Source organism: Trichoplusia ni, chromosome 5, assembly GCF_003590095.1.
Source record: "Trichoplusia ni isolate ovarian cell line Hi5 chromosome 5, tn1, whole genome shotgun sequence".
Lineage (NCBI taxonomy): Eukaryota > Metazoa > Arthropoda > Insecta > Lepidoptera > Noctuidae > Trichoplusia > Trichoplusia ni.
Window position 1 is genome coordinate 3,746,934 of NC_039482.1, and position 24,000 is coordinate 3,770,933.

General features: G+C 35.1%; 1 protein-coding gene across 1 annotated transcript; it reads left to right on the forward strand.

Moving 5' to 3' along the window:
* Positions 1 to 1,961: 1,961 nt before the first annotated feature.
* On the forward strand, positions 1,962 to 23,142 carry LOC113494110 (facilitated trehalose transporter Tret1-like). The gene is made up of 8 exons (XM_026872258.1): positions 1,962 to 2,095; positions 7,966 to 8,195; positions 8,587 to 8,757; positions 15,308 to 15,460; positions 16,410 to 16,536; positions 17,612 to 17,847; positions 21,902 to 22,096; positions 22,377 to 23,142. Exons 1-8 carry the CDS (start codon positions 2,011 to 2,013, stop codon positions 22,647 to 22,649), a joined length of 1,470 nt encoding a protein of 489 aa, XP_026728059.1. The 5' UTR covers positions 1,962 to 2,010; the 3' UTR covers positions 22,650 to 23,142.
* The last annotated feature ends 858 nt before the right edge of the window (positions 23,143 to 24,000 follow it).

A 24,000-nucleotide genomic window follows, 5' to 3' on the forward strand; every position in this document is an offset into this window, starting at 1 on the left:
TGCAAATAAATATTATAAAGCGCTGTTATAAATTTTCGTGAATTATATTATATCTTGTTACACGTGTTTATGTTTATACAGAGTTCCTGGATTTAAGGCAATCTTGAGTATTATAATTATGCTTTTGACGAATGTAATCTGCCTCAGGAAAACTAGAAATAAATACGTATAGTTTTATTATTCTCCTACGCAAAAAGAGAGGTGTAAATGCCACAGATATTCAAACAGTCTATTTGAAGAAGGAAGTTTGACGGTATTGTCTGAATGTTTGTGACATTATACGTCCCGAACGAATTGAGCAGGAAAAAATTGTAAAGAAAATGTCTTTGGGATGTACATTATGTACAATCCACTGCGAAAAGCTAAGTTACATTTTGTGTGAGCGCGGCTTACTGCGGTGACAGACAAAAATCCAAGTAAAAGAGTAAAGTGATATAAGGTACAGAAGATAGTTATTAATAAACATTTGCTAAGACCTACATAGAAATTGATATATATTCCAAACCATTTATAAAACGACCCTAATTTAGATTCTTAAGACAAATGCACCGTGTCATCCGATAACCTGTCTTCTTTTGACCTATCTCCTTTTGTCACCAACCTATAATTTTATTTTATCTACAGTCAATTTATCTTCCGTTTGATTAACAAGCCAATGACCAATGTTGCATTGTTTCAGCTAAGTAGCAGTGTTTTACAAGTAGCGACTGCCTATCTGACCTCCTCCGGTTAGACTGGTTGTCAGACTTTTCAAGCTTCTGACTACTTGTAACGACTGTCAAAGATGTAGGAATAACCGGGACCCACAATTTAACGTGCCTTCCGAAACACGGAGGAACTCGTTATGACAAAGATGGTCACCCATCTACGGACCAACCGCGTCAAGCGTAGCTTAACCTGTGATCGAATCACTTATGCGGTTATAGCTCAACCACGAGCATCATATCTCTCTATGTTACCATAAAATTTTATTGTCGCACAATATGGAATTTAATGTCACTCCTTAAAATTTTATCAAGCCGCTTTTATAGTTGTAAATTGCATTGTCATCGAGTTTGAAGCTACCCTGAAAATTTCAGCCTGCTAGCTTATCAGGAAGTGCTTCAAAATTGAGTTGAGAGAAATGCAACGAGAGCGACAAATAAACATACTATTACACAAACAAACAAACAAGAAAAAAGTGAGTGTATAAAAAAACTTGAGAAAATGCTTGTCCTGCGCGGGGATGAAACCCGCGATACGTCGCACTCAGTGAGTTTGTTTGGTGACTTCAGCTACTCGGCTACAATTACAGCCCAATCGGTAACACGGAAGTCTGTCTTTAGGTAAAAACAAAAGCGTCTGAAACAGTAATTTGGCAGATGCTACTTTATTTATATCCATTTATTTCACATTGTTTTTTGTACGCTAAATATTAATGTATAAGAGAATAACACCGAAGTCCTATTTTTTTAGTAAATTTAAATTTAATAACGAATGGCAATAAATTTCGCTGAAATGTATGGATATTCCTCTTCGATAAGATGATGTTTCTATTCGTATAAAATGAAAGCATTAGAAAACTCAAAAAAAGTGAATAGCATTAATATTATGTACATAGATAAAATTTTATTTATTTATTTATTTTTTATTTATATATATAAAATTTTCTCAACTGCACAAAAAGGAGGGATTTGTTTTTATTTCTAGGTATACATTAAATAGATATAAGACATGTCATCTACATCTGAAGCTAATATATAAGTAAGGGATAATGATAGCACGCAACAGTGCGCCTGCGCATTCGTTGTCTTCGCGTTACATCGCGAATACGCGTCACATTCAAACTAAATCGAAATTCAAACATCAAACTGTCAAGTCTCAACTCTAATTTATAAATAAAAAATAAATTTAAAAATATTTATTTTGTGAATACATTTATTTTTACAAGTAATAAATTTGAAATAGAAAATTATTGAGTGAATATTTTTTTTATTGTGTATTGAATAGTGTTTTATTTTATTAAAAAAAATGGTGAATAAAGTGTATAAAGTTAGTTCGGCAAAGGAAGAGAAAATGGGAAACAAACACAATCAGATTTTAATGTCTATTGTTGGTAAGATAATTGTTATTCATGTGCCTGTAAGTGACAATTGCGTTTATTTTTGTACAGATTTATATACGACAGACAGAGTCAGACAATGTTATTTTTTTTACTTAACTGTGACATTATTTATGGACATAACAGTATTTGATGATTTATTGTAAAAAAATATTTTTGACAGTATGTTAAAACGGAAAACTAAATTATGTAGTATACAGAAAAAAAAATTGGTCTTTCATAAAGTAAACGAATAGGAACTTAATCATTACCTATATAAAAAAATATATTTAATTCTAAAAAATATTCCAACAATTTTTTTTCAAAATTCTACTTCTTTCTATCTCTACATTATTTTATACCACTGTATCAAAACTATAATTAATTAGTATCTAATGTCTCAAATATTAAGTCCACCATTGTACATCGCTTATGTAAAAGAGTAAATAAAAAACATTGGTTTAATTAAAAAAAACACCGTCCCTATAATAAATGCTTAAAAAAATACCCAAACCTATCCTTTTCAAGCAAAACGTAAGAAATGTGTGAAACTACAATAACGCGCAAAACAATTTCGAAATTAAGCACTTCAAACCGTGTACGTGCTTTCTTTGTTTTTACAAAACCGTACTATTATTATACAGATTTTTTTTTATCTCTTTTAATAGCAACAACTTTCTTCTCTGTCCATCTCCATAAGAATAACACTCTAGAATCACGCAACTAGAGTCATTGCTAAAAACGTTTAAAAAGTACCTGAAAACGAAAACATCGAATTTATCGATTAATTGATCATAAATATCGATATTTTGTCTAATACGTATTTAAATTAGTTATTAACCCACAAAAAGGGCCCCATAACTGGTTTGAGTACCTTTTAAACATATTCAAACCGGATTTAAGGAGAAATAGCAATCAAATAATCCTAATTTGTTTACAAATCTATTATACATAATATAAAAACCCTTGCAAGTCTGAGATGGAGTCGCGACACACAGGGTTCCGTACAGAAAAACATCGAAGACCAATTATGGGATAAATTTGTTTGTAACACAATTTTATTTGTCACTCAACAAATGTACCTTACCAACCGTCACTTAACCTTGATCTAAACTTTTAGTATTTCTTGTTGTACCGGTGAGAGTAATGCATCCATAGAAATCTAAATAACAAGGTAATAGAAATGGCATATACCGCGGCGATCTATCGAAACGCATGTCGCCGGTGGGCGGGGCTTCAACACATTCACAGCAAATAACTACGCAATCACGCAAACATTAACATCGAGAAGACCAAGCAAACAACACTAGGCCGTACGTCTATTGTAATAAGGTTGACTTTGTCGTTGTATGGATTCACTAACTCACACAGTCATTGCATTTTTTTGCATTAGTTGTAGTGATTACGTAAACTACACTAGGGATTGACTACGGATCCGAAATATAATGAAAGACGAAATTATGAGTGACAATGTTTTTTGTTGTATTCTTCTATGGATTACATTATAATATGTACCTCCGTACAAAAAAAAATTCGCTAATTGTCGGTTGACAAAAAAAAATATTATTAGGAAATACTTGGTAGGTAGGTTTGGTATATACGGTGACTTTTTAGTCGTCTTACAAAAGCAGCCCAGTTCATGTATCGAATGACTAGAAAACATTCAAAATAAAAAAATAGGTATTTCTGAGATTTGGATAAATTTAAATTGCAATTTTTATTCAATGCTATGCTATAACGCAAGGCGTACTTTTTGAAACATTCAGTTGCGAGCGCGGTCCGAGCCGTAAAAATGGAGAGGGGCGCGGGCGGCGGCGGGCGGCAAGTTATCAAGCATGCAACTAATTTCATAGTGTATATTCGGCCTAAGTTGTAGGGTACCAATTTCGTTTACCCGTGGTAGTCATCCACTTGTCTTTTGTATTTATTTGCAACCTGCGGGATTCTGAAATAAAAATATATTCAATAATATGTTCACAAAAACAAACGACTATTAAAATTGTTACTTTTCGTATACAATGTTAATTTTGGATAATTTGTCCGCACTTAACCACATCACTATTTCCGACAGTTTTGTGCGGCCGTACCACTACAAATACGATCGCATTGATAAATATTATTTTTCGTTATACATTTCTCTTTTTACAACGGTGCATTTCTGTAAGTCTCTTACTGCAGAGGCAATGATTAGTAAAGAATGCAATTGTTGCAGGATGGTGCGATATAAATATGGTTTATAATAAAGGTTATGTTTTGAAATTGATTTTTTGCAATAACATCAATATTACTGCAATAATTTACTTACCGATAAAATGTTATCTATTTATTTATGTTATTACACGATGCAGATGAATTTCCAGCCTGAGAAACGCCGCAAAACACCATTTTTAGTGGTTCTTGCTGTGACGACGTTCCGCGAGCGACTGAGCGTAAGTTCGCGCGCTGGTGTCGTCCAAGACACCAGTGTGGCGACAAGGTCACGCGGCGTTGGCACTTCTATTACCTTGTTATTTAGATTTCTATGAATGCATCATATTTTGTGAAAATGTCAACTGGCCAGCTATCACGGTTCATGACATACGGCCTGATGACAAACGAGGCAAACTTGACTAACTCATGGAGTTTCTTGCAGGTTCTTCTCCATAGGAATGACATTGATACCACGCAAATAGAGGCACTTCTTTAACATTTAAAAGTGCGTGGAATACGACCTATTTGAAACAAAGACTTTTCTGTTTTTATTTTTTAGACAGACCTCGGTGTCTGTATAAGGGTTCCATTTGTACCTTTTGGTACGGAACCCTGATTATCCATAAGTGATAACCGGTGTAGTATGTATTTGTTTAACATTCTTATTTAAATATTAACTACTTAACGTTTTAAATTTTGTGCTTTTACTACTTAAAGTGGTATTTATTATTTGCTTTCACGTTTCCGTACTCCAAGTGTAAGTCTATCTGTATGTCACCAGGCTTTATCTTATGACTTTTTTGGTAGAATATTGGACTGATGAAGACTAAAATTGAGTAACAGTAGGCAGGTCGTAAATCATCCGATATCCTAGAAATCTCGTTGTCTGCCCATCTTCAGTTTTTACCGTTGTGATGATTACGTAACTAATACAGTTTTTGCTATTTAATCTAATTTTGTCGGTTTTCTTAAGCATGTTTTATTATATTTTCGATAGTTTAATCCTACTAATATTGTAAACGCGAATGTTTGTATGTAGGGATGTTTTTTCCTCTATCACGCAAAATATTACTAGGTTGCTTAAAGAAAATAGTTTCTCAAAATTATTATTTAAATGGCCGTAATTTGACCACATAGTATAAGAATGCAGCCCACCCGCTAAAAATCGAAAATAATCTCACGGGAACATAAAATCTTGCTAAAAACTATCTTTTGTATTAATCCAGGTTACAAACATCGTGTTTCAAGTTTCGTCTAAATCCGTTCAGTGGTTTTTGCGTGAACGAGTAACAAACATCCATCCATCAAAACATACTTTCACGTTTATAATTTTAGTAGGATTTCCCCAAAACAACATCAATAACGAGAACCTCCTTTTTAAATTGAAAAAGAAACGTTTCTAGACACCATAACAAACCTTACGTCACAGTCAATTTAAATAGCAACGGCTGATGCCAAATTATTTAAAGACACGTGGCCAAGACATTGTACGTTTGGTACTATACAAATTAGTCCGATAATTATACGGCTGTTATTCATACATCTTTGATAGTCGTACAGGTAGTCAGAAGCTTGAAAGTCTGACAACCAGTTAAACCAAAGGGTATCGTGTTGCCCAGGTAACTGAGTTGAGGAGGTCAGATAGGCAGTCGCTCCTTGTTAAACTCGGGTACTTAGCTGAATCCGATTAAACTGGAAGCTGACCCCAATATAGTTGGGAAAAGGCTAGGATGATGATATAATTAGTAACTCATCGCTACCAAAACGCGGATGACGTAGCCCGGTTCAGGCTTAGTAAGAGTCTGACAATACCCGCTTCCTCTTCCGAGGGAGGAATCCTCATACACAGCCCTATCCCCATGAGAATTCATCCACCTTATCAAAGAGTAAAATAAAAGTTCATAGTACACTTACTGATCAAAGTCCCTTTGATGCGAGACAGCATTTGCCATGTAGTATGACAATACAACTTATAGACAATATAACAAGAAATAGTCTATTTAATTAACCATGAGAACGACTTAATGACACGTATTCATTAATTAAAGCGAGCTTCATTATCAATAGTGAATGGGACTGCAATTAAAAATATAATTATATTCGATTCATTTCTTTCATATTCTCAATCCATAGTACAGTTATTCAGATAAATCATTAATCTAATGAACAAGTTAAGCTACGCTTGATACGGTCATAACTTCGGATGGCATGTTAAATTGTGTATCCCGGCTGTTATTTATAACAGGCTGTTTTTGGCAGTCTTTACTGGTAGTTAAAAAGTCTAACAACCAGTCTGACTAAGGGGTATCCCGTTGCCCAGTTTACTGGGTGTAGAGGTCAGATAGGCAGTTGCTCCTTGTAAAACACTGGTACTTAGCTGCATCGATTATTAGAGGTAAGCGGTTAGAGTAGAAGCTGACCCAAACCAAAAGGCTAGATGATAATGATTTGATGTTACAAACAGAAATATACCTTATTTTCATGACAACTAAGTATCAAATGTAATTAATAACAAAGCAGCGAAAGCAGTTACTCAACACGCTATTTTTATAATAGTCCAATGAACTTTACCTGACTGGATAGGCCAAAAATACTCGAGATAATTATAGACTAGGCCTTAAATGGTACTAAACCACTAAGCAAGTATGTGCAGTCCACAGAAGACGGCATGAAATCCTGCTCACAAACAAACTGCAGAGATCTCAAACACAATTAAACCGACCAAGTGCGAGTCGGACTACTTGCGAATTCGAATGTTAAAAAAAAAAAAACAAAAAAATTACATCCATAAAATTTATGACTGTACTAACGATTACTATTTTCTAATTCAAAAAGGAAGATATTGTGTATTCGTCAGTTTATAATGTATGTCTTCCCCTTTAGAACTTCGGTATGGATTAAGCAATTTTTTGTATTTGAGTCAAGCAACAAACACATTGAATGATGCGACGAACTCACGAATATTTATCGGGATTGCCCGACTAGTTTTGGACCCAAGCGAAGTCCTCGATAACGAGCAAACCGCGGTCGGATAACGACCGTGTCACGTCAGCTCATGATTGAATAATTCACACCATTGTATTATAAGAAAAAAATGCTTGCAAAAGAAAAAAAGCTTAAACCTAGGAAATATTGCACAACCAGAGAAAGTAGTGAAGAATGTAAACAAATAAGGACATTAATCTTAAGTGGACAGCTTTTATTGAATATTAATTTATAATATTATCTAACGACTTTCTCTATAACAGTTAAGTTCACGTCAAAACAATAGGTTTGAATATGAAATTTTTAAGTTTGCCCAGCACTTTGTATTTTGGATGATGGCTACAACAAACACTTTATCGTTTAGTTTTTATAGAAACAAAGGCCCCGTACACTGCACTTAAAATGGCAAACCAATTTCGATGTGGTTCTTTTTACTTGAAAGAGATGCTATCGATGATTCTCAGACATGCTCTGTTAAAATAAGATTCAAATTCATAAGCTCTTTTCTGAAAGGGATGCAATTACGTTTCACTGTTATTCATATATTTGTCTGTGTATCCGTCTGTGGCACCGTAGCTTCTTAATGGGTAAACCGATTTCGAGGCGGATTTTATTTTGTTTTATTTAACCTTATTCTCTATAAGCCTTACAGAAAGAAGGTCAATTGTATTTTTTTCTTAATTTTTCCTAAAAAACTTTCTTCTTTACAGTCTGCATGCCGATCCTCGCGTACGGCACCGCCATGGGCTGGATATCCCCCAACAAGGCCCTTCTCATGGGGGACTCCTCCCCCTCCAACTCTCCCCTTTCGGAGGAGGATGTATCCTGGATGGCCTCCATCATGTTCATCTTCGCCCCTATCGCGGTCTTTGTGTATGGGGTAGCTGCTGATAAGTTTGGGCGGAAGAATGCGTTGTTGTGTGCATCTTTACCTATTTCGGTAAGTACCTAAGTTCGTTATTTTTTTGTACAATGAATATTAAATTTTAATTTTGGAAATGTCTCTGATGTAGTAAAAAACTTTTTAGAAGTTTATGTTCGCAAATTGTATGTCAAGAGCTCTAAACCAGCTTCTAAATCTTAAACGAAGACTATTCGTGTTGTAGTTTTTTTAACGCTTATTTCTGAAACAAAACTACTCCCGCACTAAGGGATTTAATCTTTGAGTCTTGTTTCACACTTCTAAGTGCTAAGTCACAAATATAAGCCTATCAGTTTATTTCTAAATAGTGTACGAGTAACACCCAGGCCAGTTTTAGGCAAATATAATAAACAAAAGGAAAAACTATTATAGTACTTATACCGATCTAACATTGTTTTTCCATTACCAGTTGGGCTGGGCAGTGAAACTGATGTGCGCGCATCCAATAGCGCTGATCGGAGCGCGAGCCCTCATCGGCTTCGGCTCGGGCGGAGGCTTCGTGGTCTGCCCCCTCTACGTGAAGGAAATTAGTGAAGACAGCATCAGAGGCATGACTGGGACCTTCGTTATATTCTCACAGGTTAGTATTGAGGCTCAAGTGGACCAAGTCAATCAAGTGCAGACTTCCAAAGATAGACATTTATTGAACTGAGGGTCATGGGAGACCTGCAGTCTTCCATAGACAGGGCTTTATTGGACTTTGACCTGTAGTCTTTCGTAGAGAGAATTGTTCAACGTTGCGTTGGTTTCTGGGTTGTTTTTATAGGAAGTTTTAGAAACTCTTTCTTTCTGATAATCATGAACAATTGGGTGGTGAAGTCTTGATGCAATATAATGCTACATATTCTGGTATTATAATTCTCGAAGAGCAGGCCTTTGAGAGATTGCTACTGTAAAATAGTTACTAATTATTTATCTTTGAACATAAAAAGGATTTTGTCCAAAAGTGCGTCAAAAAAACGTGTAGCCAAATTACATTTTGCAAGCGTTTTTCGCTTCGGCTTGCTATCTAACGGTCTAACACTTGACTATCTCGATTGTAAGGCTAAATTTACAAAAACGATTATTACATTTTCTTAGGGTTCTGAAACCCTACCTCGTGTTAAAATAATACTGTTCCAGGTATGAGAGAGACAAGATATAGGTTGGGTTGCAGGCATGAAAGAGAGATAGAGAAGCTTCTCTAAGCCGTGTATTGCTCTATCTTGCTTCCACATCGACCTGTCAGTTCCTATTTATGACTAAGCGCACAAAATTATCATTATTTAAATACGATAATAACAGGTCGTAATAATTAAATGTCTACAACATAAAATACATTCAATAACATTATATTTAATTTAATTAACACGTGTAAACAGTTTAAAATAGTTCATTTAAACTGTTGTTAATTTTTGTTTCTATGTAGATATTAAAAAGCAGTTCTATATTATTATATCAAATTGAAACAGATTAATAAATTCGGAATATTGAGAAACCCAAGTTTATTTTTTTGTTATGAATTGGAATTTTATCTGACAACATGGTTCATGCCCTACAGCTTGTGACAGGTGACAAACGGACAGCATAGCCGTTGTGATTGGGTTTCGTTCTTACATTTTAAGTACGTCACCCTAATAAGTCCTTTAACAAACGTTTTATACAGTTAGAATGAAGTCGTCGAGCGCAGTAGCTAAATAACTTCGTGCGAAAAGACATAAAATTAAACTCAAAGACATGCAAAAATGCACTCGCGAGACGCCACTTAAACAAATATATTCTGACCAGACATAAGTTACGACTCAAAAGACGTCAATTATTCTAATGTTGGGACAATACTAGAATTAAATGGGAGGTGAGGTGTCAATTTGATTTAAAAGGTGCTAATTATCGCAGCTATTAGGTAAGCTTGAGATACCTATAGGTATGTAACTACTCAAATAATTTATTACATTATATTCTAGGTTATATAATTAGATATATTTGTAACTAGCTGTTGCCCGCAGGCCCGCCCGTGACAAATCGAAAATGATCCCATGGGAACTTAAAATCGGGATTAAAACCTATGTGTTAATCCTAGTTATAAACTATGCTAGCTACCAAGTTTTTTCTAAATCCGTTCAGTGATTCTTGCGGGAAAGAGGAACAAACGTCCATAAATTCAAATTTTCGCACAAAAATGTGATGGTTTTACTCAAAATTTCTTTGTCATCCAACAAAATGTATGACCGTAAAAACCTCGATCTTTTAGTGTTTGTAGTCAAAGTGGCAACAGAAATACATCATCAATTTCAACAATCCATCAATCGGTGTTCATTAGATGCACCTGGGTACTGACGGACGGACAGAAATCGGTAGTACAGTAATAGGGTTCCGTACCCCTTGATTAAGTGAACCCTAAAAACCGACCTAACTTATTACATTTCTAGTCAACGACATTTTAGAATATTGATGATGACTGGGTATAAAAAGAAAAAATCTCATTAGTCCCTCAGTTAGATAATTGAAAAGTATGAGACACGTATTTTTCCTTTTTCAGAAAAACTAGAATTGACAAAGATTAACTGCTTTAAAGTTTAGGAGAGGGGGCTTGTGACGTAACGATAGAGTTAAATTTATACTCAATCTTGACGTCACGCGTAAGTTTCATTCACTGTAATTTGGTCAATTTATGTTTGCGGGACAAATTAAAAATACGTATCCATTATTATACAAAAAAACAACAAGACGGACACTGCAAAAAAAAAATTGTCATCGTCCGTATTAAGTGAGAAACTGTCGCACATGACTTTAATCAATTCACAAACGTGATAAACAAGGGTTAGATTTCCTATTCTCAGAATCATTATAAGTAGGTACATTTTTTATTAAAGGAAAACCAACCCGTTGTAGTAAACATTTTAATAGCGCACATGCGTTGGAAACGTGTGTGATATATGGTAAACGAAATCAATAACTTGTACTAGACTATTTATTTAAATTAATTTAACTACCTTAAGGTTAATAGACGAGAAGAGGACAGATATTTTCCCACGTTTTTATACACTCACTTTTCTTGTTTATTTGTCGTTCCGGTTGGGTTTTTGCAACTCAATTATGAGGCACTTCCCGATAAGCTAGCAGGCTGAAATTTTCTGGTTAGCTTCAAACCTGATGACAATGCAATTTACAACTTTATAAACAGCTGGAACGATTTTGATAAAAGTTTAATGGTCCGACAAGTAAAACGTGGGTTTTTCGATGTTTAAAATATATTATTTACATATTGGTTTTGTAAAAATCGTCATCGTCGTCTTTCACAGTAAGGAATCCGTCTCTCTTCAAAAAAACAATTAAACACAATTTTCAATCTAATTAGACCGTAAGACAGATTTCCCAAAAATATTTACCACGTATTTTTCATTTTATGACACAAAAATCTCTTAAGTATGGTAGTGGGGCTAATAACACCACTTGCTTGTAAAAATCATGACGTCACTCAAGATTTTAAATCAATGTAACCCCTTCACCTTTAGTTAAAGAGATAAAAGAAAAAAACATATCCAATGTTTTATTGAAATCTGTCTGACGGACTGAACAGGTTTTTTTGTCAAATATTCTATTGGTAAATAATAAAATACCGTATTTGATCTACATACCTATAGCTATACGATTTAACAAAATGTCCCTTCTGTAAATACGTATCTCATTAGAAGTACTTGCCTATAGCTTCGTCATTCATAATTACTACTGCTTTATGATATAAAAACAGTGTTGACAATAGTTGACATGTGTCACAATTAGTAGCCAATTACATGTGCCGTACTTAACGTAAAAACAAGCCTTATAAAAATATGGAATATAGAAATAGAGGAAGTGCATTATGAATTATACACAACTGAAACAATATCGATGACTTCGTATAAAAAGTTAAACTCTTTTTAGTAAGTCAGATTGATAAGCAAAATTTTAGACACGGATTAAAAAATTTAATAAGACCAAAAAAAACTAGAAATCTTATAAAAATTGCTTTAAAGTTTAAGGCTTGTGACGTAACGACTTCAATCCTTGTTTTGATGGGGGGGTGGGGGGGATAACAAACTGTCAAATCACAGGCACAAAGACATAAAAACTCAGGATAAGCAATAGTGGATTATGTACAAAAATGCTTGTCCTACGCAGCGATCGAACGGGTTTGGCGTGGTAACCACAACCAGTCGACTATTCGTGCACTCAAAATATGTGCAGTTATTTTGAAAATCTAACTGTCTAAATCAGTTTTGAAGCTGATCATGTCGACTCAAAGTCATATTATCTAGTATTAAATTTAGTTACATCATATTACATGTACCACATAACATGACCAATTATGACCACAATCTTTGTCTTAATTACACGATCAGATCACGAATAGTAAACCACGGAGGAGGAAAACTATCAATTGTTTTAATCAGGGACCGGCCGGATACTCATTGAAAGGGTTTTTGAAGGGGTTTTTTTAAGCGCTTCAAGAAAAAACCCTATGACATATGTTACACCTTCGAACGGATTACTGTAACCCTGTTCCGAACAGGTTACCCTTTACTACCCTGTAACACTGTAACAGGGTAACCCACTCCAACCTAAGACAATGCAATATGCACTCTTTATCATAGACATTAGTTTGAAAATAGTATAACCACGAGCGCACGTGACATCTTACCGCCCAGCGGCGCCATTGTTGCATTTACCGAGCGACTTGTAAACATGGAATAAAAATCATTGTGGATATGATCTTACAGTTTAATTTTGCTTGTCGCACTTTTCAAACGCTGTGATATATATTTTTCGTGTCTATACTTGTAGACCAGGGTCGATAATTTTTAAAACCAAAAAAAAAAATAGTAGGATGAAACCCATTAGAAAAGGAGGGGAATATTATAAAAATGAAAGGAAAAATAATTTACGGGTGATCTGAGGTCGGGAAGGGGGTGGGAGTGACGTTTGAAGAGTAAAAAACGGTTTTTATCGATTTCCGGCAAAACTAAAATTCGTATCGAAAAAAGTCAAATGGCAAAGTTCTAAAAGAAAAAGATCTAAAACTTTTGTGTTTACATTTTTTTCACATAACCTCAAAATTTATGTGAAAAATCTAAAAAACCAAGATTGTGGTTTTTTATTTTTATATTTTACAAAAATTTATTTTTGTAACGAAATTTGGTGAAAACTTACTTTTTTGTGTCCCAAATACGCTGTAATTTATTTGATTAAAAATATTTATTTTTTCACCTTATTTTGAATTTATATAAAAAAACACTCTAATTTTCAATCGAAAATTCACCCGTCAAATCTTCTCAGAAAATGAAAAAAAACTTGTAGGTATTCGATTTTTTTTAAATTATTATAAATAATTTCATCTAAAAAATTTGATCTCATTTTGTGTTCAATAGACCAATAATCGAGGCAGGTTTTAGGCTAGGTATATAAAATTACGCTGCAACTAATAGGAGCGAAGATTTAATGGAAAATGTGGCAAATACGGGGAAAAATATTAATCTTCGAGGGCTTTCGTTCAAAAATTCCTAACTTATATCTTCTAACCACGCGGACGAAGTCGCGGGCAACAGCTAGTTACCTATATGACGTTTCGCGCGTAGGTAGTTTGTCCGAGAGGCGCGAGTCGCGGCGCGACGCGTCGGCGATAGAAGAAAATCAGCTGTAGTCTTAGTAAAGCAATGAGGGGCCGCTAGGGTGCAAGTATGCAGCTCAAGTTTAGTGGGTAATTCAGGGTAACACGAATAAAAGCCTTTCGTGAAGGTAACCACTTCAAAGGGTTAAGTTATTGAAGGGGTTAACCCCTTCACGTGGTTACCATAATGAAGGTGTTAACCATTTCGCTGGGTTTCGAGGATGTAACTCGAACAAAAGGTAACACTGCGATATGAGTTACCCCGTGTACGGGTTACCCTGTCAAACGGCTTAACTCTAAAGTGGGGTTGTCCGGTCCCTGGTTTTAATAGGAATACATTATTTTTGATTCCAGAAAAACCTGAGCGTAGTTCTATTACTGACTACAGACATACCTATGTTAGTCTTAAACAATTGTAACTGTCTCTTCTTGCGTTTGAATTAGATCGCTTTAAATATGTTTGCTACTATACAATCTTCTAATATATAAAATTCTCGTGTGACAGTGTACGTAATAATTGAACCCCTCCAAAACTGCTCAACCGATTCTCATGACATTTTGTGAGCATATTGGGTAGGTCTGAGAATCGGACGTCTGTTTTTCAAATCGCATTTTTTTTATTACGTAGGACACATTTTATTGGCATAATAACGTTTGCTGGAACAGCTAGTCAGCTATAAATCAAATAGGCATTATTCACAGTTAAGTTGGCAATGATACCACCAAACAGTTTTTTTTTATTTCAGCTTTAAATTATCATACTTAACTGCAAATTTTGATTATGTAGTTTTTTATACAAAGCAACGCGATTCCGAAAAGAAAAAGGAAAAAGCAAAATACAGATGTTCCATATTTTACACATCATATATTGGTTTAAAAAAACTTTTCCTCGTGCTAGGTAATCCCCCTTCAGTTTTAAGAAACGCTAATGCAATATCAATGTAGGTACTAACTTATTTGTTAACGCGAAAAGCTGTCGTCCCGTTTTTTTTTGGTAAGTAAAGTTCAAAGAACGTTTTGAATACGCGAACATCGCTTTTTAAATTTCATTACGTAGACACTTGGTATTATGGTGATTTAAATTGATTGATTGACGTTTAAACAAACAAATTCTTCTTCTTCATAATAATTTTAAGTATAGGTAACATGTTTATTAGTTTAAAGAGCTGTTGTTTTGTTGTAAAAAAATGAAAAGGTATAGTATGGCGCCAAAGAGCAAAAAAGGTATTAGTTAGTAGGTATTAAAGATAGCAAAATATGGTGATATTTGATGCGAATGAATAATAGCTTAATAGCACTAACTAAGTGTGATTTTTTGATGCATTGATTTAATTTTTGTTTATGTTTTTTTTTTTGTATACAGCAAATGATTGTACTGTAAATATTTAATTCTGTAAAATTGTAAATAAAAACTAAGTGTTTGTAAATTTTAACTTTAACTATAAATGACATTTACCCTCGTGTAGCTATTTCATTAAAATACCTTTTTTTGTTTTGTCCACAGACTGTTGGAAACTTACTCGTGTTCATTCTTGGAGATCTTCTCCCATTCAACACCGTTTTATGGATTCTGCTAGCGATCCCCCTGATCCACTTCTGTTTCCTTCTGCGGTTGCCTGAGACACCTTCCTACCTCGTCAAGTGTGGGAAAAATGAGGTAAGATTCTCTGTAGTCTGATCATCATTTTCATCTGTCTGGAATCATTAAGAACTTCAAATAGACCCGCGTTATCCTTTGTAATTAAATCCAAAAAAAATGGATTTTTTTGACCTCAGACAGTACTTTGCCTCCCCCCTCCCACTTTTTAGGTCTCTTTTGCCAGTCCTGTACGTATCCCATCCCAGTATTTTCAAGAAACTTATCTATATTGTTGGGCATAATATGACAATCGCAAAAACTATTCTGGATTTAGATCGAGCAAGAAAGTAACTATTGTCTTCACAATTATCCTTAAATCTCCATGAATGACATAGGGAACTTGCTAAATAAGAAACGGTTTATGCAGGCCCCCCATTAAGACGCTTGCTGAAAGGCCAATTAATTTATTGCAATTATTTACACTTGCAATGAGAATCGATGGCGCCAGGGTGATAAATTAGCAGCTTTAGGCTTCGCGCGAAACGAAAATACGAAGGAAATTAACATGTTGATTTATATTTAGATTCCATAGTCCTTGCATCTTAAACTTTGGTAGAAACTTAAAGCGACGCACTGAGGCATTACGTCCTCGTGTCTTGGGTTTCACAAGCTTTCAAGTCACATTTACAAAGGCAACCAGACCGAGAACAAGCTTTTGTGTATGACACAAATTATTGTCAAACACGGGAATTAAATCTGTCACAAATTGAACTCATGACAGCTCGCGCAGTGGATACAGCTCGGTCTCCTTTACCACTCGGCTCAACGTTAATAAGCTATTTTTTTACCCAGTAGTACTACTAATCAGTAGTTGTGATCCTATAACAATTGCGTATTTAACTTTTGAAGAGAGAAAATGACACAGTATTTTGCTGATTTTTCTCAGGCACTTAATTTAAGTTTATTAGTTCCAATTTTGTCCTCCATAAAAACCAAAGAACAGTGCAAACTTACTTCTTTGTTTCAGGAAACCGCAAAGGTTTTAGCTTGGCTCCGGTCCTTACCAGTTGACGATAAGTCCATTACGGAGGAGGTGGACAGACTGATCATTGAGCAGACAACATGCGAACCTAAGTTCTCACCTAGGTTACTCTGTAAGTACCTAGGTACTATGAATGTACAATGAGGTTTTAAGGAAGAACTTATTGTTACAATGCCAGCATTTAATTTAGATGCTATTGAAATACGTAGTTTCCAAAAGCAGTTATACTCTATTTAGCAGCTGAAGCGCAAAGTTATTGATAAAAAGTGGCTGAAAAAGGCTACTTGAAATAGAAACAGTTTGATTTTCATTTTGAACATCAAATATGCAACATAATTTAAAAATAAATGAAGTATTTTCCAATTCTATCTCATTATTACATTTCTAGAAAATTATATCTACGTTATCGTTCATTATATCAACGTCCTCTAAAACAAAAAAAAGCCAAACAAAATCTATACGACTATTTATTCAACATCAATTGTACACGAACTGTCGACCTCTATATAAAAACGCGTGGAACGGAATGTCCTTGATATCTGACCATCTACCATCGCTCATAATTCTCTGGTCCATTTAATTCGTTTCTGACAGTTTGCATATGTCAAAAGCTAAGTGGTAACGTTTTGTTTGGGGTCAAACATTCGAGCGATGTCAATCGTTGGCTGTTATGTTTTCCTGGTACTTTTAATTATTTTTTAATGGCTGCGTAGTTTTATTGTTTGTTTTGCTGTGATATAATCATCTGTTTGGCTGGGATGGGTGTGTTTAGTCTGGTAATAAGGTAGTTGTTCAAATTGCTTCAACTATACCGCTTGTACGTCACCTGCAGCGTCAGCCCACAGACCTGCTTTGAGTATTTAACGTTACGTTAAAGCCGCTTACTTAAATGTACCGTTAGGGTGACGTAATTTTCATCAAGCTTTCAAAAATTCTTTCATCCCAACAAGTTTTAAATAGCTTGATTTTTATCCAAAATATGTCTAAGAACACTCTCGCAACACTTTTAATACAAACTTAATTAAAATCGCTGAATGCGTTAGGGAGCTATCTCGCATGTCTACTTCAACTGGCAGTATTATAAGTAAGCTAAGCTGCTACCGTTGATAAAGCGAGACGTGACTACCACAATTGTGAACTCGAAGGTCATATACTTATATCCACATCATCTTATTTTTTTTCCACAGTCTCCGACAAAACAGCAGTGAAAGCTTTCTGGGTGGCTCTCATAGTGAACCTGACGAGGGAGTTCTGTGGCTGCATCGCTGTTCTGGTCTACGCCAGCCACATCTTCGCAGAGGCCGGCAAAGACCCTGGGACCAGCATCGCGCTGTCTCCAAACAAGCAATCAATTTTGCTAGCTGCAGTTCAAATCATAGGATCGTTTTTAGCGTGTCAACTTGTTGACAGAGCTGGTAGAAAGGTGAGCTACTTTTTATGTTTTTTTCAACGTTTTTTAACGTGTTTTGTTGCATCGTTCCGTATTTTATAACTGAAAGTTGCACAAGGGAATTAAAGATAGCGTAAAACCTATAATAGTGAACACCTTTTGTCAGTAAAAAAAATACAAAACCAAGGATCGAACGAATGGTCCTGCGGACAAAAAATAATCATCATTTTTTATCACTTTCGATCAAGAAAGGAAAAAATGTACTAAAGTAATATGAAAACCTACAGTTTCGTCTCATCATGAGATCGAGACATTAATCATCTCTACAAACGTATGAATGTCACGTGCGGTATAATTAGCTAGTATATTTGTCTGGTCTAATATTAGAGACAGGTAGGGTTGCCAACCGTGATAATACATTTGTACCTATGTAGGTACAGTATTTCCGCTAGTGGCGGGTGATACGTCGGGAAATATAATATAGAATAATTACCTTATACGCAACATCATATTATAAAAATGAATCATTACCATATCATCTGGAGTCTGGAATTTAATAGTAAACACTATCAAATGGACTTGCTATACTGATTGTACTTATTAAGTTTTCTAATCACTACAGTAAGAAAAAGACTTCTACGTCCTTATCTACTTACTTATTTTATTCTGAAGGCATGTTATTTCATATTAAAGCCATTATAAAAATAAAAAAATATTAAAGCCCTTTCTTAGTTTAAATTTGAATGGGTAACGAGTGCGAGCAATAAATAACGTTATCAATCAAACTAGCCTATCGCGGTCCACTGCCGGACTTAGGCCTCTCCAAGTTGCGCCACAACACCCGGTCCTCCGGATTCCGTATCCAATCCGAGTTAGCCCCTCTTCTTTCAACTAAAATTAAACCGCGATAAAATCCGTAAAAGGAGTTTTATTTCAATGTCTAATATTCGCTTATCTAAACCTAAGAAACCACTAGCCCCCTTCTTTAGGTCATCGATCCATCGGGCTGAGAGGGCGTTCTACCGCGTGGCTTTCACTCTAGGAGTCGTCTTCTCCATCGGCCATCGGTCCTTCGACAGACATGGCTAGCCTACATCTCAAATACCGCTAAAGATACAAAAAAATCGTGATGAAATACTTCAGGTCGTGACAAATGACGTCATACCATACCCCTTAATGATTTTTCTAGGTTGTCACTAGTTAGTTGCACAGCTACATGAAATTCGTCCGTCATTCATTCGGGTCTATGACCATCATCATTGACAGTCAACCGGAAAATTGGTGATGCAAAAAAACTTGCATGCAAACTACCTAGTTCAGAATTAATTGGCATCAGAGCCAAACACGTGGATTTTACGAATTCATGATCTATAATAATATGTGTTTCTCATACCTGCTTCTTACTTACCGAATATTTCATTCAATACGACGATACTGGACCGGGGTAGGGGTATTGTCCGAAAGGGTTTCCTCAGCCAGGGTACAGAAAAGGGAAAGGGAGGAACATAGGTGGGTTTTATTCAGTAAAAGTCTAAGACTACCTTCCGCTCAACCCAAAGCAAAAAGAGTCATTTGATAATATCCCATCCAGAAATCGTGGATATCTTCTTTAACCTTATAGACTAAAAAAAAGGAAAGTTCTCAAAGCTATTCGAACAACTAAAAGACAGAGACTTAGGTAATGAAAGATCGTCTTCCACGTTTATAGCATTCCAGGATATGATATCTACAAAAAATCGTAAAACACTGGCTTCAAAAAAGAGATTCCCAATCCTGGCTTATTCTTCCATTCGAAAAAAAACATTTTCAAAAGTAATCTTCAATTAAAAGTACTTCCACAATACCTATATCATAAAAACAGACATGACCAATCGCAAATAGCGCCAATTCCTTCATACCTCAACAGAATTTAAATTAAAGTATTCCTACAGCGTGCGAAGAAACTACAACAGATAACTATCGACTAGCTAACTAACAAATGTGAAACTAATTTTCACTTTGATCGTAACTTTATTTTTAGACCAGACATTGGTTAGGCCAATTTGTATGTATGTTGTATGTGCATGGCGTATTTGATACCTAGAGCCGTCGAAATCATCTGTAATCAAAGCATATTAAAGTGTGTTGCTGTGACGTTGAAATTCATTGTAATGTGTGTTAGTCGGGAAGTGCAATTTTATTGAAGTGTGAGGGACCAAAACCAAACGAGCGTTTATGTAAACGCACGTGGGCTGGGGTTACATAATTATAATATGTGCGTTTTCAACCGACATCAAAGGTTGTCGATTCGGGGTTTTGTAATGAAAATTTGAACTGTCATGTAAGCTATTTTAATTTTTGAGGTCTGTTTATTCAGCTACGCGGTACTATTTAGGGTTGAGAATGGTAATTTGATATAGGAATCGCGATGTTAGTTTTTCGGTATAGCACTATGGTAAGGCTTTAAAAAATCTGGATATAATAAATTCAAAATTGCAAATCCATTTCTGCATCATCATTTTCAGCCACTTCCAGATAGCATCTTCTGTCAATAAATAATTCGTGGTTTCTTAGGTTTACGCGAATGTTTGACATTGAATTGAAACTATTTTTACGGATTTTATCGCGGTTTTGTTTGATTTTAGTCTGCCCGTGACCATGATACCTGCAAAGTTGTCGAAACGTCGGGAACTAAAATCCAATATTAAACCGCGATAAAATCCGTAAAAGTAGTTTCATTTCAATAAATAATTTCATGATTATGTTTCGCCGAAATAATTACTTATGGATACCAACTTACTTGAGCATCTTTTACACATTAATTACCTACCTACCTATACCTGTATCAATTCCTAAGCCTTGATACCTATCTATACTTAATTCAGCGTAAATTTCCAGACTTACACGACAATCAAATCGTGAAGTAATTAAGTACAGTCAACAATAAAAGTCAGTTACCAAAATATGAATAACAAGTTGCCAATAATTTTCTGTTTTCATTTTCAATTAAAATACATAGAACGAATATTAATAATAATTATGTGAATCAATCCTAATATTAATATTATTTATGTTTAAAAAAATGAAGCTAAGTACATTGGTGACTGTACTTTTGTTAAGGCGTGATGGCGTTGTAAATTACTCTAATAGAGATGTTCATTTTAGTAAAGAATTATGAATATTCATTCATTAAGCTTATTATATTATGCTTTTAGTCAAAACCCAAACCCAACTCATTTTGTTTAGCCATATTATTATGTTAAGTCAGGACTCGGAGAAAGGTTTAATAATCCTCACAACTGGAGCGTACCGGTAAATAACGGGGAAAGCGACAATCTGCGCCACCTCGGGATCGCGTACGTCCAATCATCATTTGGATTATCAGATTTGAATAAGGTCTAGGTTCTAGGTCTAGGGTCTAGGTTCTGATAATCGGTTCGTTTTATTTTACTGAACGCAAATAAGATATGTTAGTTAAAACACAATTTCTTTTTTAACTAGGTGATAAGCCTATTCAGTTACTATCCGACGTATGTTGGTGACTGTACTACAAAGGTACTAGTAGCCATAGAAACAGATAGAACAAGCTAATGACATGTAGTTATTATAGATGATATGTGGCTTAAATTATCAAAGAGCCTGGTACGAGGAGTAACTCATAATTTGTTTGATAACTGTATTATTTCGACGGGTATTTTGCTAACGTCAGTTCCATTTAATAGAATTGTATCTGGTCACACCCTGTGGTTTTATTAACACGTGATTTAATACTTAAGCGAGTACGTTTTGTTCAATTTATTCACTTACGTGTTTCTTGTTGTTTTTTTTTTCTTTTAAAAAAACGACCCCCGCAGTAAGGCATTTAATCCGTGTTGCGGAAGGTTTCACAAACATAGAAATCACATGCACAACCAGACTCAGAACAAGCATCCGTGGATCACACAAACACTTGTCCCGCCAAAAACGACACGCACGGTGGGTTTGGCGTGGAGACCTCAACCACTCGGCTATTCGTGCAGTCGTGTTGGAATGATTGTTTTATTACGAACTTTTTGGATTCCGTGTCAACACAAGACCTACTTACTTAAATACATTCATCTTGTTCCAGCCTCTCCTAGCTGTCACAAGCGTGGTAGCCGGCTTCAGCATGTGCCTCCTCGGCGTGTGGTTCTACCTTCAAAGCATTGGTGTCTTCATGCCCGGCTGGGTGCCCATCGTGGCTCTCTGCGTGTGTATTTTTGCGGACGCCTCGGGTTTACAACCTCTGCCCTTCGTTATAATGACTGAGATGTTTAACTTCCAGGTAAGGCCTCAAACGCTTTGGAGTACCATGTCATAGAATATCGAATTAAGATGAAGTTACATTATTCGACTGGCCTGTGCAAAACTTAGGATTAGAGTAGATCTCAACTTTTTTTCGTATGGTTGATTTTACATCAAAAATACACTTTGGGTCAGAGTTTTTTACACAGAGCATAAATAAAAACAATCTATAGGCCTACGTGGCAAATAAACTCTAATACAATTTAGGTCCATCACAAGACACAAAAAGTTATGACATTAATATTTTCTATTTCTTCCAGCTTCGAGGCACCGTAGCGACTCTCATCATGGCCATCTCCCTAGGCACAGACTTTGCGCTACTAAAGCTCTTCGCACCTCTCAACACCTGGATAGGTTACCATTTCACATTCTGGATATTCAGTTTTATCTGCCTGTCAAACGTTTTTTACCTAATCTTCTGCGTACCAGAAACGAAAATGCGGAGTCTCGAAGATATTTACGCAGACTTAGAAGGGAAAAAGAAAAAGAATAAAACAGATGACGTAGAAGTTGTTGAAACGAACCACGTTTAATGTTCCTATAAAGTATATTTTTTGAGTTGGTCATGATTTTTCGACGCCATCTTGGCAAGCGTTGCCGAACTTTGACAAGATTTAAAATGGCGCCTTGTAGGTATAAGTTGCAGGTTATTTTTATGTTTTGATATTTAATTATTTACTTGAATATTTAGAATAAGTGTAAATGTAATTTAGTTGAGATGCGGTTTGTTGTTTCATAGGTTGTTCGTTGATATAATTTTGTAGTTTTCTACGAGATTTCAGTATTACTCATTGGTTGTCGAAGCACCTAACACTTACCGCATCTAGTAGGTAGTTATTAAACTACATTGAATTGTGGTTCCTTAACTTTTAAGAGCAATGACTGAGCAATTCGTGGTTGCTCGCTAAGATTCGAGCAGCCCTTATGGCTCCTCACTGACTTCAAATGACTGTGAAATTTTTTCAAGATACAAAATCTAATATATAAAATTCCCGTGTCACGATGTTAGTTACCATACTCAGAAACGTTTCGACCGATTTTTATGAAATTTTGTATACATATTGGGTAGGACTGAGAATAGAACATCTATTTTTCATACCCCTTAGTGTTAAGGGTTGCTCACACTAAAAAAAAATGTATTTTTTGGACGAAATTGTTTGTTTTTATTTTTTTATAATGTGGCATTAAAATACATACAACTAGAAAAAAATCGGCAAAACAACGTTTGCCGGGCCAGTTAGTTATATTATATGATTTGACGCTGTATAATTGTTGTAGGTCATCAACAATTTTGTTTTTTTAAACGTTTTCATCATATTGTAATGAAAACTCTACACTGAGACACTTACCATAGAGGGTTTAAAATCGCTGTAGTATACCTATTTACAAGCATAACCGTTTCTAACGAATGCTTCAGCCTACAGGGCCCCGATTCAACGTAGTTTAATACCTTCTTTAAAATCTAATAATATTAAGATCATATTCATTCCACGATGCCATAATAAGTTGGTTGCATTGTCTATTTCTAGTCACAGTTACAAATGTCTGCTCAAACATAGATTTGCGTATAAATAAATGGAAATTAAATTAAATATCAATCATTCACAAAATAGACAATGTTGCCTCGAAGATATATTTTATATTTTTTTTTATATTTGTATCTATAAGTTTAAATTCTTTTTATTTAAGTTATAAATACTTTCTCAAAGTTTTGTCTGTGCTCTTATTTGATCTATGCCCAGTACTTTCATGGAAAAAAGTGAACAAGCTATTAAATGGAACTAATGTGAATAAAGGTTTTTTTAAGTCTAAGATAGTAGGTTTTCCATAAAGTAATGATCAAAGAGCTAAAATTATAAAGAAAACTCATAAAATAAGCGACGT

Bases quoted from the DNA above. Each gene is read 5' to 3' on its own strand.
- LOC113494110 (XM_026872258.1), top strand. From the start codon at position 2,011: ATGGTGAATAAAGTGTATAAAGTTAGTTCGGCAAAGGAAGAGAAAATG. The intron at 15,461-16,409 runs GTAAGATTCTCT...TCTTTGTTTCAG, and splicing joins TCAAGTGTGGGAAAAATGAG to GAAACCGCAAAGGTTTTAGC. The intron at 17,848-21,901 runs GTGAGCTACTTT...ATCTTGTTCCAG, and splicing joins TTGACAGAGCTGGTAGAAAG to CCTCTCCTAGCTGTCACAAG.